This window comes from Rhamphochromis sp. 'chilingali' (genome assembly GCF_963969265.1).
Source record: "Rhamphochromis sp. 'chilingali' genome assembly, chromosome: 21".
NCBI classification, from domain to species: Eukaryota; Metazoa; Chordata; class Actinopteri; order Cichliformes; family Cichlidae; genus Rhamphochromis; species Rhamphochromis sp. 'chilingali'.
Window position 1 is genome coordinate 21,659,644 of NC_137949.1, and position 17,777 is coordinate 21,677,420.

Genomic DNA, 17,777 nt, shown 5'->3' on the forward strand with positions numbered 1-17,777 from the left:
TAATAAATTACAATAGTCCTATAAATAATAAATTCATGAACTAGTTTTTTAGCATCACTCTGAGACAGGATGTTTTTAATCTTTAAAGATTTTGCGCAAATGCAAAAAAGCAGTTTTACATATTTGTTTAATATGGACACTGAATAACAGATTCTGGTCTAAAATGGGAAAAAAGTCTTTTCACTAAGGTCATCCAGGTCTTTATGTCTTCAAGACATTTCTGCAGTTTAACTAATTTGCGTACGTTATCAGGCTTCATTGATAGATAGAGCTGTGTATCATCTGCATAGGAATGAAAATGCATGGTATGGGAAGCAGGCATAATGTAAACAGAATTGGTCCTCGCACAGAACCCTGTGGCACTCCATAATTAACATTAGTGTGTAATGAGGACTTTCCATTTACATGAACAAATTGGAGTCTATTAGATAATTAAGATTCAAAGGGTAGTGCAGTATCTTTAATTCCTACAACATTAAAGATACTGCACTATACTGCACCATAATATTTCATGTGCAATGAAATATTATGGTAAATGCTACTGAGCAATGCACTGAGATCTAGCAGGACAAGAGGGCATAAGAAGTACAATTTGCAACCTTTAATGCAATGTTTGCATTAAGAGTGTTGATGGAGAAGTAGAGAAAAGGTCAGAATCAGTGTGCATTTTGTGGATCTAGATAAAGCATATGATAGGGGGCCAAGACAGGAACTGTGATATTGCATGAGGAAGTCCAGAGTGACAGAGAAGAAGTATGTGAGGGTGGTGCAGGACACGTATGAGGACAGCAAGACAGTTCAGTGGGTTCAAGGTGGGGTTTACATCAAAGATCTGCTTCGGTTCCAGTTTGCAGTGATGATGGACAAATGGAGGGAAAGCAGGAGTCTCTGTGGACTATGGTGTTTGCAGATGACTTTGTCATCTGTATTGAGAATAGGAAGCAGCTGGAGGAAATCCTGGAGAGGTGGAGGTATGCTCTAGAGAAAAGTGGAAAAAGTAGAAGTAGAAGCAAGACAGAATATATGTGTGTGAATGAGAAGGAGACAATGAAGGAGGCGGTGAAGGTAGATGAGTTTAAATAACTGGGTTTAAATAAGCAATGGAGGATGCAGAAGAGAGGTGTAGAAGTGAGTGCAGACAGGGTGGAGACTACTGTCAAGCCTAATTTGTGACAGACAGATAGCAGCAACAGTGAAATGGAAGGTTTTTATAAGATAATAGTGAGACCTGCTATAATGTAGGATTTGAAAATGGTGGGCAAGCATAAAAGCGTGACTCTTCAAGTATTTTGCCAGGGTATGGATATCAAGAACAAAACTGCATTTAAAACTTTTAATCCAACTTCAGTGAAAGTCAGGACTAAACCTCGGAAATGTCGATCTATTATTCCAAGTCAGTGTTTGCAGAACTATTCCTTCATAAAAGTCTTTACCTGTGTTGTTTACATATAGGTTAACACAGTTAAATTGTTAAAGTAGGCCATTCATTGTCCAACTGGGCGTGTGTGTATGGTTTTCTTCCGTCCTGTGACTTCACACTACATTACCTGAATGAGAGGGCTTCCACCTGACTTCCAGCCCAATAATAAACAACCTGAAGCCACGCACACGCTGAGCTCCGGTGCAGAAACGGTTAACCAAAAGATGCAAGAACTGCGTGAGTCTGTCTGAGCATGTGCTGCTGGTGCCGCTGCTGCTGCAGTGAAGTAAAATGTGTCAATTTTCATCGGACAGTAGAGACACCGTGGAGGAGAAGCCGGGGACAGCAGATGAGCGGCAGGAAGCGGACACCGAGTCAACCAGGACAATCTCTCCGGGGGAGATGCATTTGATCGTCCGGCTTGTGTGCTGAGGGACACCGCAGAGCTCAGCCGAAAGGTAAACGAAATGCACAGACGATGATTCACGTCGGTGTGCTGGAGCTCAGCGACATGTAGCCAACATGTTAGGATTTAGTAGAAATAGCCATGATCAAAACAAGTATTCGTGAGGCTCCCTAGTTATTATTTTGCAGGTTTTTGTAATGTATCCAACCGTGGGAATTTCACCCGCTTGTTACTAATGAGTGTTTCCTTGCAAGTTGATAGTTGTGCAGCCGCGTTTCTGTTAACCGTGCCGCAAATTTAGTACACCGAGGCTGGAAAAAACAGCTGGACATCCTGTGTCAAAACTGGTCGAACCGGTCATCACTTAACATGTTTTGTGCACAGTTAGGCTGTTGCACCTGTTAAAATAAGGATATGTAAGCGTACACGAGCGCATTATAAAAGCAGCCTGCGCGTATAAGTGTGTCTTTTTCATTACGCGGAGGCTTTGTCAGAGGAAAGCAAGTGTTTTCAAACCCTCTCTGTTTTGAATCTGGCCTTTTTAATTATTATTTGTCAAGGATAACCATACCGCACTGCTCAGTAGGAAGGAGGCGTGATGCTGCAGCGGAGTCTCGGCAGCCGGGCCTGCGCAGTGGCCCGTAGTTTTCCAGGGACAGGATAAGATGACTTTGGACATCTAATTACAAGTAGACAAGCGATTCTTTTCTGTCATGACTTCTCTTCTGGATCATGGTCACACTGTAGGATGTGTTTTTACAGAAACACGGTGCCATATGGGGTTTGGATTTTCAAAATCCCTCATTGATTTATTCCATGTAAGGCCTGCAGTTCACTATCATTTGGGGTGAGATAATCCCTGCTGCTGCAGCCTCTGTAGCCTATATCCCGCCTCAGCCTTTTACACTGACTCTATTGACATTTTGGACCTATTTATAAGCCATTCACTAGATTTCACAGTGAGGATTCCCCGAATGACCCGTTAATATAAATGCAAATGCTTGAAAAAACTGCATTTATCAGCGTGTGGGCATCTAAATTAACGTAGCTGTACAAATGGACCTGTTACCTGTTTTCATACACATATATGAATTGCTAACCTCTTGAGTTATCAGGCTTTTTAAGAAGGAAACGTCACAGCCCCACATTTTTTAAAGACAATAAAAAAAGTGAATTTCAGTCAACACCAGCACAGCAGTGTCAGTGTTTTTGTTGTTGTTGTCATTTTCACCACTCAGTAAAGTTCATTTAACCTAGTTTCACTTTATATTTTTTCCACTGGTCATCCACGAAGCAGGATGGATCCATGCTTTCGTGTTGTTTCCGTGAATCCTGAGCCTACCATGTAAATGTCTTAGCAGAAATGAACACTCATCAGACCAGGCAGCAGTTTCCAGCCTTCTGTTGTCCAGTTTTGGTGAGCCTGTGCAAACTTTAGCCTTCGTTTAATGTTCTTAGCTGGCCAAAGTGGCCGCTGGGGTGGTCTTCTGCTACAGGGGTTATTTGAGAACTGCTGTTCACTGGACATTTTCTCTTTTTCATACAACTGTCACTGTAAACCCCAGAGATGGTTGCACAGAAAAATAGATGAACAGTTTCTGAAATACTGGCATCAACAACCATTCTGATACTCACTTTGAACTTCAAAAGATCATCTTGACCATGTCTACTTCCATTATTGCTGTCATGTGATGGCTGATTGGATATTTGAACAGATATACCTAATGATGTGGCCGCTAAGTGTAAGTTTATATTTTTAGGGTTGCGTTAAAACTCTTCAATTAGTTAAAAAGAACCACCACTGAGCAAGAGAACTGAAGATATTGATCGCAAATTACATCCACGTAGAGGCATCTATAATACATGCACAAAAGAGGAGCAAGGCATGGGTTCATTCTGTATTTGCACTTATGCACTTTGGTATATGCTGGTGAAAAACGTGCGTTTCCATTAAGTTGTCTTTGTGTTCTGGACTAAGCACATTAGTGTCATGTTTATCATTATTGGATACATCTTGATTTACGGAGTTTAAGGTTTTAAAAAAACTCAAGTATTAAACTCTGATCAGAGCAGGTGCCAGTCCAGCACTCAGCTTCTTTTGTTTTTCAAAGATCTCTTCCCTTCTAAAACCTGTGCACCGAGACCAATCTCAATTATGCGCTGTCAAAGATTGATTACGAAGCTGTCTGATAGAAGATTAACATGCGCCTGCACCCCTCCATTATAGACATTACTCTCCATTGCAGCATGATGACCATGTCAGTAAATCTCCTGCTTTCTTTACAGCTGCTCCACGATTTCTAATCTATGGTCCATGACCCCTATGCTACCCTGGATAGAGGGCTTAGCTCCAATATCTCAGGGCCTCTTACTAAATTGCAAAAAGCTCAAGAGCTGGAATGAGTGTGATTGGAGGAAGGTTGTGAAAACAATATGAGAGTATTTTGGGGATTGTGAAGGGTAATTCTTAAGATATTTATTGGGTAATAAGGAACGATGATAAACTGACATATAAGCTGGCAGAGAAGAAGAATGACAGAAGGACATGCAGTTTAACTATACAGAAAACAACCCAGTGCATTTCCATCCTCCGGGATACCCAAACACACTTATCTTTAGACATCATTCTCCGTAATGTTATTCCTACCAGCAGCACAGAGTACGCTTCCTCTGCACTGCGCGTTGATTGCCAGATAACTTTGGAAATCCCACGTCACCGCATGAGCTGAGAAAGCAGTAAAGAGTTGAAGTCACTCCTCTTGTCAGGCTCTCCTGTTTCATTCATGACGCTCCTCAGCTATTTCTGTCACTTTCCAGGAGTACAACTGAATGAAACACTGCAAGTGCTTTTACAGGAGAGTCTGCACTCTGTGTTCCCGTTTTATGTGTGGCCATTCAGAATAACTGTAAGCTTATATAATCGAGAATGTAACTGTCAATTTAATGAATTTCAGGAACTATAACTTAAAGAGGCGACCCTGGAGACATATCTAAACACTGCAGCAACCAAACATCCTTATATAGAAAAAAACACCTTTTCTTCTTTAAAAAAAGTTTTCTATCAACAAATCTGAGTAATACCTGATTTGTGTAATAAAGTCTTCATTGCAGTCTTCATCAGGTCATTGAGAGGTAATCAGGTATATTTGTTTCTATCAGTGAGAATGAACCCTTCAGCGTTCATACCACTCGGTTTATTGAGTGCACTCCTCCCCCACCGCTCTGTTTGTTTTGTTCAGGCTTTCACCTTGCAGATATAGAAAGAATGCCTACTATAAAGTTATATGAGCCTCTGTTGGCACTGCTGTGTCCAGGCTTTTAGTCCTCGTGGCGTCTCTCCCGCTCTATCAGCAGCTCGGATACTTTACGTGCCCCCGGGGAATCTCTGGAATTAGGGGGATGCTGTGAAGGAAGGAGGGAGAAGTGTGTCTTTGTCTTTAGCATCGAGGTATCATTGTCTCGTAATTCCATCTGTTTTCATTTGTTTCTAATATTTATAAACAATATGTTTATATAAACATATAAATAATATGTTTATATATTATTTGTTTATTATTTGTTTATATATAAACATATAAATAATATGTTATGTAATATGTAATAAATAATATGTTTATAATATATATCATGATATATATATATATATACATATATATAATCATGTCAATTATATTATATCAATATATAAATATATATTATATCAATATATATATTATATCAATATATATATATCAATATATATAATATATATCATGATATAATATATATCAGTCATATTTTTACATCACCAGCTGTTAATATCTCCTCTGCAGCCTGTTTGTACTTTTTTGCCTCAAGTGGTGAAACAAGTTTGTGGTTTTCACCATTAGCAGCAACAGTTGTTGAAGATGCTCCAGATGAGGCTGCACTTGTCTTACTGATGCCAGGTTTTATACACTGCCTTTTAAGTGCAGGCACCGGTATCAGCTGTAAATAGATCAGTCCACATAGATGTGGCTTGTTGAGCGTGTTTTGGAACTTTTATTTGCTTCATCTTACAGAAAAGGTAGATGTGATATTTAGGAGAGTGACAGTTTGTTGTTTCAGGGGTAATCGACCTGCCTTCTGGAATCATTTGGGATCAGTTTATTTTGCAATACCTCAGTAGGTTTTCCCATCCCCCTTCTTTCACCCCTAACTCTTATCGGACATTTTTACGTAGGCCCTGTTAAACACACACTTCTTGCCGCTTGCTCATCGTGCTTCTAAAAAAGCAGTATTGACCAGGATCAGCTAATGGTGATCAAGGAAGGGACAGCAGTCCTACAGATTCCCAGTCATAGAACTAGCAGCATTCTGTACACTCTTGGGGAATTAACGGGCTAATAATCATTTAGAAAATCTCACTTAAGAAGCTGGAACTTGTTTGGATTTTTAGCACCAGTGGCTAATCATGTGTGCTCATTGCAATTCTGACTGGTGTATTTCAGCAGAAGAAGGCACAAAACATAAATACATTTGCTTTAAAGCGTCAGTATTTTCAAGTTGATTACATCAAGGGCATGTCGCCTGCAGTGCTGTTTCCATCAGTGGAGATGAAGCAGTGGTTAGGTCACCTTGGTGACTGACGCTTAGCTGCAATGGATATTGCTGGTTTCTATACACTCCACTGCAGCCTTCAAAAAGTGACCTTCTAAAAGTCTGCATAGGCCTGGGATCCGTGCCACGGGGAGATATATAGTGCATGAAGGGATTATCCTGTGCTGCAACGTGGTGTGTTTCTGATATGGTGTCAGAGTTCACAGCTGTCAGCATACTGTTAGCAATGTAAAGGTATCTGTGTGTATCTTTTCTTTTTCAAATTGACTTTGGCTGAATTCTCATTTGGTGTGTTTTATTTGTGCCGTTCTTCTGTTTTTTCACTGCTGTCAAGAGATGCATCTCAGAGACTTGACACCCTTGTTTTCAACCAGACCCTCAGCTTTTTTTCATTTAAAAGCTCACACATGGCTGGTGTTTACCCTCGTGTCCTCAGGCAAACCCCTCTTAATCCGTGGTTACACTTCCCCCTCTTTCAGTTCAGAGAGCACCCTGCCTGTGTTGTGTCTCCCCATGGTCATACTGAGGTTTACAAAGCAGGCAGCTCCATCACATCTGCCATTCTGATCACCATCAGACTGTGATGTCCCGTCGCGGGGCTCAATAGAGTGCAACGGCGATGCGGGTCCCAGCAGCAGGAGCTGGAAAGAGTCCTGCTGGTCAATACTTTGGCCCGATGAGAGAACCGTTGGGGTTGCGGGTTGGTGGGCGATATCCTACAACGACTGCAACAGCAGCAGAATCAAATAGCACCCAGTGTGTGAACTGTGTCATGCTGAGGCAACAAGTCAATAGCTATTCCTACACGCACACACATTTAAAGGAGGGAGCAGAGGTGTCCTGTCAGCTTTTAAGATGCTGACAATGTAATCACATCAACCAGCAAGGGAGCTTTGTATGTGTCATCACCAGTAACTCTCCCCCGATTTCCCATCAGCCCCCCCACTGTTTGCCTTAAAAAGCAAAAGTGGAGCAAAAAGGTCAGGTAGCAATGTCTGTGGTGTCCAGTGTTAACATTCAACGTATAATAAAACAACCTCCCTGCGATTTTAGGGATACCAGACACCAAATTTAAAATTGATTCAAATGAACAAAGTAACAAAAGATTGAACCAAATAAGTTTTTTTTTCATGTCATAGTTTAATGTTTTCAATTCCAGAAAAGCTTTTGAGGAAAAAAAAAATACTAGCTCATTTTGAATTTGATGACAGCAACATGTCTCACAAAGGTTAGGCCATATCTGTGTAACATCTCATGTTTCTTTCTTGTTTCAACATAATCATCTGCGAACTGAAGAGACCAGTTGTAGGATGTCTGGGAGGGAATGTTGTCCCATTCTCATCTGATATATCATTATAGCTACTCAAAAGTCCTGGGTATTCTTTGTCATGGTGTGCCAAATGACACACTGGTGAGAGGGCGCCATCATATGCTTCCTAGAGAACGCATAAGATAGGATGTCAAGAGAGAAACTGTGGTACTGCATGAGGAAGTCAGGAGTGGCAGAGAAGTATGTGCAAGTGTGAGAAATCAAGCTCAGTAGAAGCTGTGTGTGAATTAGCGGTAGGCAGGTGTAACAGTGAGGCTACATGGAGCAGAGGTAGTGAAGGTGGATGAGGATGTTCCCCACGTTCATCACAATATGGTACAAAAAACAAAGAAAAAGGATTGCACTATTACGAAACTGCATAAGCAAGTATTGCACAGTAAACAATCAAGAGAATTTCCATTGTAATCTTATCTTTGTGATAACTCTCTAAAATGTAGTGTAAAGAACGGGTTGAGCGGCTGAATATTTCAGCGAGTCTGATAATATTAACGTCCCTGTTATATATTTCCAAGAGACAGGAACCTACTGAAGAGAAAGAAACAACCCACATATTTTCAGTACTTTCAATGAAAATGATTTCTTTTTATATAAAGCTAAGAGCAAGTCATGTTTGCTGCACTACTCTACTAATCATTTTAAGCCTTTTCTTTCACCCCCGAATATATCTACAGGCCCTTTGGCACAAAGTCCAGGGTTAGAATGTCGTCTCACATATTTTTCGTCATTAGCGGCTTAGTGGGCATGAGACTGCTGTCAGTGAAGCAAAAAAAAAAAAAGAGAGAAGAGAGAAGGGGGAACTGAACTGAAAGAAGAAAGTGTGGGAATAGAATTAAGGCATGTGATACTCGAGTGAGAATGGGAAGCTTATTAGTTTGTGAACTCTTTTAAGGCCATTTTCAGTTCAACATTTTGACCATCACCACAGCCTTGTTCTTTATTTCCCCCTCTACCATAAGTGGGAGGGGGATCAACTGAGAAACTGAGGATGTGGTCTTATTATGCTGACTTTTCAGTGAGAAAGTAAAAATATCTCAAAGAAATCCTGCGAATTTTATTTTAAATAGGACCACGATTTACATTTAGGTCCATGTGTTTATGTCACATTTGTAAAAAATTTTCCTCTACATACATTCTATAAAAATATGATCTCAGCTTTTATTCAAGAGCTTTAACAAAAGTATAAAGATTTACATCCATCTTCATGCATAGTGCCTCATTTTCAGAAGCTTCAATAAGATTCAATTTGGATGCAAATCTTTCACAGCCAATGCCTGCCTGAAGCCCAGAGCCAATGGACAAGTTGCAAACTTATGTTGGTTTTTGCACTTTGCTTTGAGTCATTATTTATTTGCCCAGTGAAGCACAGTCTGATCAGTTTTGCAGCATTTGGCTAAATCTGAGCAGAGTGTATATTCCTGTACACACAGAATTCATCCTGCTACTTATACCCGCATTCATCAATAAACCTTAGTATCCAGGTTCCCCCATGTGTGGTATAAATGGCATAAATAGATCAAACTAAATAAAAGCAAGCCTGCAAAAGTGGGTCTTAAGCTTCTTTTTAAAGGTATCAGCAGTGGCCACAAATCTTAAATCCAATAAAAACCAGTCACCAGTGGTAAAGATTAGTGCTATCATATTTTTTTATAAGTTCTAATATATTCAGACCAGAAAGTCAAGGTTTCTTAATAACAGCATCTTTACTGAATGTTCCCTCATCCTCGTGACAGTAGAATAATTCATTTCAATTTAATTCAGTTTTATTTATATAGCACCAAATCGCAACAAGGCGTGTTACATTTTAGTTTAAAGACCCAACAATAATACAGAGAAAACATGGGCATGTGCTTTGGCCACAGTGGGATATATATATACAGTATGCAATACTTTTGTGATTTGGTCATCTCACGCAGAATTGATTTTAAATCCTTTTTGGATATAGGTTCATGAGTGCCTGATTACACTACGTGATGCTATGAATAAAATGCATTAAGCTAACCACTGTATGTATACAGGTATTTAACCCACTCCTGAAGGATGACTTTTGTTTTGAAGTGTTTTAGAAGGAAAAGCTGTAAATTACATGGAAAGTAAACTGGGTCAAGTGTCAGGTATAGGTGGTGCCATGGACTATCTGTCTCGTTTCTCTTGGAAGGAGACAGATAGGAGGCATACTCATCTTGCTCTCACCTTACCCCTGTCTGCTCTACTGAGAAAGTAAGTCAATATAGCATTAGGAAGCCTATTATCATAGGCTTCATCTGCAGGTATTGCCCCCTGCTGGTTATTAAAAATAATGCAAGTTTGTGCACTTGGGCAATGGTGCATTTTTTCAGACCAAGTGGTCATCTCTAATCCTGCACACATAGTCTGTGAATACAGTGCAACATAGCACTTTACATTTAACATTTTGGTAAAGTCACTATCACGTCGAGAGTGAGATTAGAAGATCCATTCGACTCATGTCTGATCACAGACTATATGGCAGAGGTGGGCAACTCCAGGCCTCGAGTGCCGGTGTACTGCAGGTTTTAGATATCACCTTGGGTCAGCACATCTGAATCACATGATCAGTTCCTTACCAGGCCTCTAGAGAACTTCAGGACATGATGAGGAGGTCATTTAGCCGTTTGAATCAGCTGTGTTGGATCAAGGACACATCTAAAACCTGCAGGACACCAGCCCTCGAGGCCTGGAGTTGCCCACCCCGCTATACGGCTTAAGCTTGAATCAAGTCAGCATACTCAGCACAAAGAGTGGAAAGAAGTGGAACCTGCTAGCCTGGCTCCATCCAAATAACATATACCCATCAACACCATTCACTCGCTACATGTTCGATAGGTCAGTGTCATTTCAGAACCCTGAACGTGAGAATGTGTTGAATCTTCAGTGTTTTTTCCACTTTAAGGATAAGTGCTAAGATTTCATTAATGTCCTTATCTTTCAGGCGCTAAAGGGAAATTTACTTGATTATTTTCATAAAGGTCACAAGGAGCTGTTCTGATGCAGTAAACCCTTTAACGGGAACCAGTTCTTGCAAAAGGCTAAAGCTTGTGCTCACAATATTTGACAACTATTGGCTGACCCAGTCATGCTGGAAGGGATGAGAAGGAGAGTATTTCCCAGGGAGCCACAAAAAGATGGTATAAAGGGTTTAGGGAGGTCAGTTGGTCCATCGCTGTGGCCCAGTTCCTCACATGAAACCCTTGTTTCTTGTTTGGGAGAAATGTGTTAATCCCCAGGGACTCACTCTGGGCCCCAGCAAACCTTTGAAGGAATAAATAGCCCCAAAAAATCAGCTTTTGTTCTTCAAACCAGCTTTTGTACTCCTAACCTCTGTCAGAGCTTGTATTTAACAGACCGGTTATGAGCTATTGTATAATAACTGCCACTATGACACAGTTTCCTCTGGAAACATTGTATAGCAGATGATATATACACACAGTGGTCTTATAAACTATGTAGTCCTTGAACCTGCCAGTATGGAGCTGTTTTCCTTTTGTGTGTTTTTTTATTGGACGTGCAGTGTTTAAATAGAGGAAGGATCTAGCCCTGCGTGGGCCTTCTGATACCTGATACCAAAGCCTGTGTGTGTGTGTCAAGCTGCAGGATTTAGAAAAAGAGCACATGATGTAGGTAGTCAGATGATGAAGCTATACCTTACATAAGAAACACCCGCAGTCACTCAGTAAATAGCATCAGCTGAGGGAAGGGCGTAGAGTTTAAGTGCTCTGCAGCCCTCTAGTCTCTAATTTAATCTTCCTGATGTCAGTACACTATTTCATCACCTTGTCCTTAATTGAACTATGGCTTGGTACCATTTACAATTAAAGTTGTAATCCAAGATTACAGTCCTGGCAAACTGTTGTTAATAAAGATAACAGCAAATAGCTGTAGACCCCAGACAGCTTACACTTGTGTCATCACTACTTCAGAAGTTGGCAGGAACTGTAATATTTAAAATCAGGAAAAGTAATGTATGTTTGTTGTTGTATGTTGTTTTCAGACTCTCCAGTAAGATACTGATAGAGTTTCTTTGGGGGCCAAACTCATAAAGAGTGCAGACAAGTTCATAAACAAATGAAAAGGAAACTGGAAAACAATATAATCCCTGCTGTCTTACCTCCACACTGTGGTCAAGTTGCAATGAAAAATAGGTGTGAATGTAGAAAGTCAAACAGTACAGGAGACACATGTGTGAATAGTTTTCAACACACCCAGGGTTGGAGTTTCACTAAAAAGAAACCCTGTAGTATATTACAAATTACTGTAATTACTATGTAATTACTTGCCGGAGAAAATAATGTGTTACACTGATTATTATATTACTTGAAATACATTATCACATAATTATCAGTTAGCAACATAAACCTGAGGCTACAGCCCCACACACCATTACATCTCTATCCTAAAGAGGACACACAAGATCTTTTTTAGTTTTTAAATATAAACGCAAAACGGACAAAAACAAAGCAAATTTGAAAACAAGCCTAAAGAGTTTTCAAAGCGATTCTACTTTCAAAATATGTGCAGATAGAAATGAAGGTCACACGCCTGATATCGCTGCCTTGTTACCAACTGAAGAACAGGCTCTGGATGCTGGACCAGAGTCTGCATGCTTCTTTGCTACCTTTGTGTTAGCATGCTGTCTGTGCAGAGCTGAAGTTGTGTTATCAGTTTTATGCAGCTGTTTCTGTCCTGAACATTTTGCACTTTCACATTTCGCTCTTGTTTTAATTAATATCCAAATCTCCACTCCTCAATAGTTCCGCTGCTCCGGTCGACTGATTTATCTCCTTCCTACACAAAAACCTGCGTACCTTGACGTTTGCATGATCAAAAAGTCAGTACAGCTCTGATATGATGGAAAGAGACACTAACAATAAAAACGAGAAATGGATGTTAATACATTGAATAACTATAGCAGAACGAATGCCAACTATAAATAGAATCTAAAGAGTACAACTTGAAAATTGTTAGAATTAATATGTATCCTGATCAGTGTCTTGCTGCCTGCTTGTCATCTTTCTGCCTCTTTCTTTCTCTCCTTTTCCTTCAGATCTTTGTTTTTTTGCTACAGTAAAGTCTGTGTGAAGGCGAGAGGAGGAAGGATGGTGACATCGGAAACCCCAGAGGCTCCCGTTCCTCTGACAGCGCTGTCACGCTGGTACCTGTACGCCATCCATGGTTACTTCTGTGAGGTGATGTTTACTGCAGCCTGGGAGTTTGTGGTCAACTGCAACTGGAAGTTCCCTGGCGTGACCAGTGTATGGGCGCTCTTCATCTATGGCACCTGCATCCTCATTGTGGAGCAGATGTACCTAAAGCTGCGCGGTCGCTGCCCCGTGCTGCTGCGCTGCATCATCTACACTTTATGGACCTACCTGTGGGAGTTTGGTACGGGGCTGCTGCTGCGCCAATTCAACGCCTGCCCTTGGGACTACTCTGAGTTCCGCTACAACTTTAAGGGACTGATCACGGCTGAGTACGCGGTGCCCTGGTTCTGCGCATCCTTCATTGTGGAGCGCCTCGTCATCCGCAAAACGCTGAGGCTGCGCTTTCATGAAGGGCCCGAGGATGGTTGGTCAAACCATCAATCTGATGCTGGGGGTGGCCGAGGGAATGGAGGAACTGTGGGGGGTGGGAGAAGGAGAGAGAGGAGCAGAGGGATGGGAAATAATTCTAATGGCTACCTTAAAGCAGAATGAATCAAGGAATTGATAGAATGACACAATCCAAACCAGCCCAATCCGACCCTCCTTTTCATAAGCAGTCCTACCCCTCAGCTGTGTGAGATGAAGACACACAGCTGTGCAGACTGGGCTGGTATGCAGACAGCCAGACAACAAACACCTAACTGGGGCTTTAAATGCCCAAATCACACACTGTTAACACAGGGGTACCGTTAACTACATGCTGCTGTGTTTGCTGCATTTCATAACGCACCACCCATTTCCATGTGGGCTTGACCTTAAGGAGATCAGGGCTCTCTCTCCTGTCCCACAGTGTTTGGGTAAAAGAACTACTGTTGCAAAGAGTATGTGTGATTGTCCTGTGGAAGAATTAATTCACGAACAAATACATTATTAATGTTTTTCAGGGGCACATCAGTCTATATTAAAGCAGAATGCTTGCTGTGTAGAAATCATAGTAAAAAGTAGCTTGGTTGTGAAATGTCCTTTTTTAAAATGTACATATTGTCCTTTAGTATTATTCAAAGTACTGTAGTAATGTAGCTACAAAAGGATCCATAAAGGTGCTGTATACCAGCATTTTATTTTGAAAGGTCATTCACGGCTAAAAATAAGGAGCTTTTGCGTGTGACAGGAAACAGCCTGCTGGTATGATACCACTATATATGTGCTTGCCTGAGTGAGGTGGTTAGCAGTGACTGAACTTTCAAAATAAAATACTTGTATTCAACACCTTAAGAGTATACTGTCCACCCAGGAAGCAATGCGCCATCTGTCAGCTTATGTCACGACGAATGTTTCTCTGCAGTTAGAGAATACCCACAATGCCTAAAAAACAAAAAACAAAAACAATGCATGAAAAAATTGTCTTCCAATATAATGTGACATTTTTTTACAGAGCTCATTCAGCAGCCATACTGTGTGTCTCCACAATCAGTCTGCTGCTTGTGTGTTAATGACAGTAGCTCAGAAGGTGGAGCTGGTCCACCAGCTATCAGGGTTGATTGCCTGTTGTCTCCTTACTGCATGATGAAGTGTCCTTGAGTGAGACGTTGATACCCAAACTGCTCCCGTTGAGGAGGTCATGGCCTTGCATGGCAGCTTCTCCGCCACTGTGTGTGACTGTAGGTGTGTGTGTCTGCAAGCTTATATGATAGCACTAAATAAATGCAGGGACGCCTTTCTGCTGTCATGGTTACGAGTCACGACCATCAGCATAAAGCACAAAGCTTCTCGGTAATGTGCTTTTTTTTTTTTTGCAGCTGTTCAAAAACGTGCACACGGCTCGCTGTCTGCATTTTGTTTTCTTTAATGTTGTCGAGGCCACACATGCCTCATGTATGTATGTAACTGTCATTCACTGGAACACAATACTCCTTCCTGTCCAGTTACAGTGCACACGTATGAATATGTTTGCTGAACAAGTGAAGCCTGTGAATGGAGAATCTCATGGATGGACACCGAAGGTGAAGTATTGAATTCCAAGAAAAAAACTTTTTTATTTTATTTACAAAGAGTCATCGAATTATTGGTCTTTAGGTTTCCATTTCTGTCCCCGTTGTTTTTGTTGCCGACTTAAGTGAAGGAGAGGAAGTTCACAGCAGAATTTGTTAATAATTTACTGAAGAAACACTCACTTTTCAGCCAAAATGGAATTAGTTGCTCATGTGTTTTATAAATTCATGATGTGTAATTTGACCTCTTTGGTATTACGCTGGATGTTTCCATGTGAGGCAGAGTGCATCAGTGGAGCCGTATTATCAGCGCAACTAGGTTAAAATGCTCAAAACTCTGACACTTTTTAACATTCATGTCTTAAAAGCAGGTAACCCACACAGAATAATGGTAGTTCTAGACGTAGAAGGATCAAGAAGTGCATACACTTGCCTCCATATGCAGGAAGCGATGGCATTCTTTCTATGTGGTGCTAACTGTTTAAATGTAAAAGAGGTAAAACACTTCACTTTGATTTCAATGTACTGGAGGACTGATAGCATATACTGATAGCATGTCATATAGAATATGATTGCTGAAAAGTATATGTTCTACAGGAAAGACACACTGTGCTTGATCAACTTAGACTTGAGCAGTTATTAGAAACTGATGGACTCTGTAAAACGGTGACCTTCATCTGTGTTGCGTCACTGAAATGCAGTGGCTTCCCTTCACTGTCTAAGCTGGGATGAAGTGCTGCCACCCGGTGGATACACTGAAAACAACTTTTATTATGCTACAATGGAAACTATAATGTGTAGAGAAAAACTTGTGAAAAAAACAAAAAACATGTTGTGGTTTTAACCCCATGGCATTTTTATCTAACTTTAACATGTTTATTTCATATGTGACTCAAAAGGCTTAAAAGCAATATAATCTATGCCCCAGCTATGTTTAACTTCTCTTTAAAATCCAATGAACTACAATATGGTATGCAGCTAATTAGTACTACTGCTTTAATGGAAGAAATTACAAGAAAATGCAAGTGTATTCTCCGCAATATGTGAATGAAGGCGTGCTGAGTGTGCATAGGGTGTTGTACAGAGACACTGTCTCTGTGTGTGCATGTAAAGTGTGTTAAAGTTGATACTCTGGTATTTTTACCTCCAGTGTGCATGTGCAAGTGCAAAAATTATCTCGTCAAACTCAGATTTTAACCTGCTGATTATTAGCCCCCCATGCACTGTAACAGTTGCTTTAAAGAAACAAACAAAAAAAGAAATGTACAGGTTTTTAGTGAAATCACTGTACTGTATATCAATCATTTTGTTTTTTGTTCATGTATGATTTATCAGTTGCTGGGATTAAATATATTTATTGGATCTTGATATTTGTTTGTATGGAACCTTTTTTTAATGATCTATGTCAACAAAATGTATACATTTACCCACATTTCACTCAAAGACAACTCTGGATCTTCAGGGTTCATCCTCGGGGTACAATGAATATCTGTACAGTAGCTCACAGCAGAGATTTCCCTCTGGATCAGGTCATGGCTACTCCTGAAAAGTAATACAACTAAATCTTTTCTCCTGCTTGGCTAAAGACCCAGAATTAAAAGTAAATAGGACGATGAAATTAGTTGTTTTACATCCATACAGTTTGAACATAAAACAAACTTATATAAAAGGTTTTTTTGGGGGGGAACAGCGCACACATTAAACCCCCCCTCAGCGTTGGAAAACATCTGCAGTCTGAGATTAAGCAGGTGTAAGTCTTTGTTTGAACATTTGACTTCTTTACATCGAGCTAATTGCTGCTTATGCGAAATCACAGAGCAGGCCATCAAACGTGCTTTACAAAAATGCTCATATCCTCAAGGGATGAGCAACTTTCCCTGTGATTGAGTAACTGGTGCTCTGAGTGAGAACTTCTAGGTCACTACATGTTCTAGCGCTTTCCTTCAGGAAGATTTTCACAGGGTCACATCTGAAACTGTAGCAGACACAATCACATTCTTTCTCTAGATCCACAAAGACAGTGTAATTTATTCTAACCTCTATACTTCACCGTCAACATCCTCAGCATCAGTAACTCTTTCCCATAGCTTCATGGTATCATCACTTTTATCCCTCTGTAGTTATTGCAGCTCTGCACATCATCTCACTCTTAAAAACTCTGTACCAGTACACTATTTCTCTATTTCTCAAACATTATCTCACTTTCTAAGATTGTTTTTAAACAGTCTGGGTAAAAAGCCCACTGCCCCCTCTCCCAGAAATCTCCATATCTCCACAGGCATGTCATTTGAGTCAACCACCTTTCCGTTTTTCATCCTCTTCATAGCTTCCCTACTTCCTCCTTACTAATCCTCTTCACTTCCTGGTTCACTATCTGCTATCCCTCCTCCTCTCTGTCATTGTCTTTATTTTTATATAGTTTTAATCTTGCGAAATATTTTCCATCCAGGGAATGAGTAAAGTTTTTCAGGATACTTCAAAATCTGTAGAATAAGGGTGAGTATTCTGTGGAAAACCTTCTTGGTTTTGTACCTGCTATAGAGAGACAGCAAAGGGATGCTTTAATAAGACTATCCGATTGTTAAGTGATGACGTGACGAATTCTACTTCCGGGCCTAAAGTAGTCGTTTAATATGGCTTTTGTGTTGTTAACATGTTTAATGTTATGTATTTTCTTCTATTTAATCTCAAAAAGCTCCTAAAACAGTCAGTGATCACTGTTGACCTACCTCGGCTTTTATTACCGCTAATCATTTATTTAAGCTCAGTTTTTAAAACCTTAGGATGTAACTACAGCCCAGCCCATGCAGCAGTATATGAATGACTAACCTCGTATTGTGGATGGATTATCTCAGTTGTTCTCCTGGCTGAAGTTTGGTCCTTTTACAGCATCCTG

The 17,777-nt window shown here is 40.5% G+C and overlaps 1 protein-coding gene across 4 annotated transcripts; it reads left to right on the forward strand.

Moving 5' to 3' along the window:
• The first annotated feature begins 1,377 nt into the window (after window positions 1-1,377).
• On the forward strand, window positions 1,378-16,228 carry tmem229b (transmembrane protein 229B). 4 transcript variants are annotated; one of them, XM_080871414.1, is made up of 3 exons: window positions 1,378-1,393; window positions 1,735-1,878; window positions 12,794-16,228. In XM_080871414.1, the coding sequence occupies exon 3, from the start codon at window positions 12,846-12,848 to the stop codon at window positions 13,440-13,442; it is 597 nt and encodes a 198-aa protein (XP_080727540.1). In that variant the 5' UTR covers window positions 1,378-1,393; window positions 1,735-1,878; window positions 12,794-12,845; the 3' UTR covers window positions 13,443-16,228. The 4 variants fall into 4 exon arrangements, with proteins under 4 accessions (XP_080727540.1, XP_080727539.1, XP_080727538.1 ...); XM_080871413.1 differs by lacking the exon at window positions 1,378-1,393 and adding an exon at window positions 1,547-1,657; XM_080871412.1 differs by lacking the exon at window positions 1,378-1,393 and having other exon boundaries at window positions 1,554-1,878.
• Window positions 16,229-17,777: the final 1,549 nt, after the last annotated feature.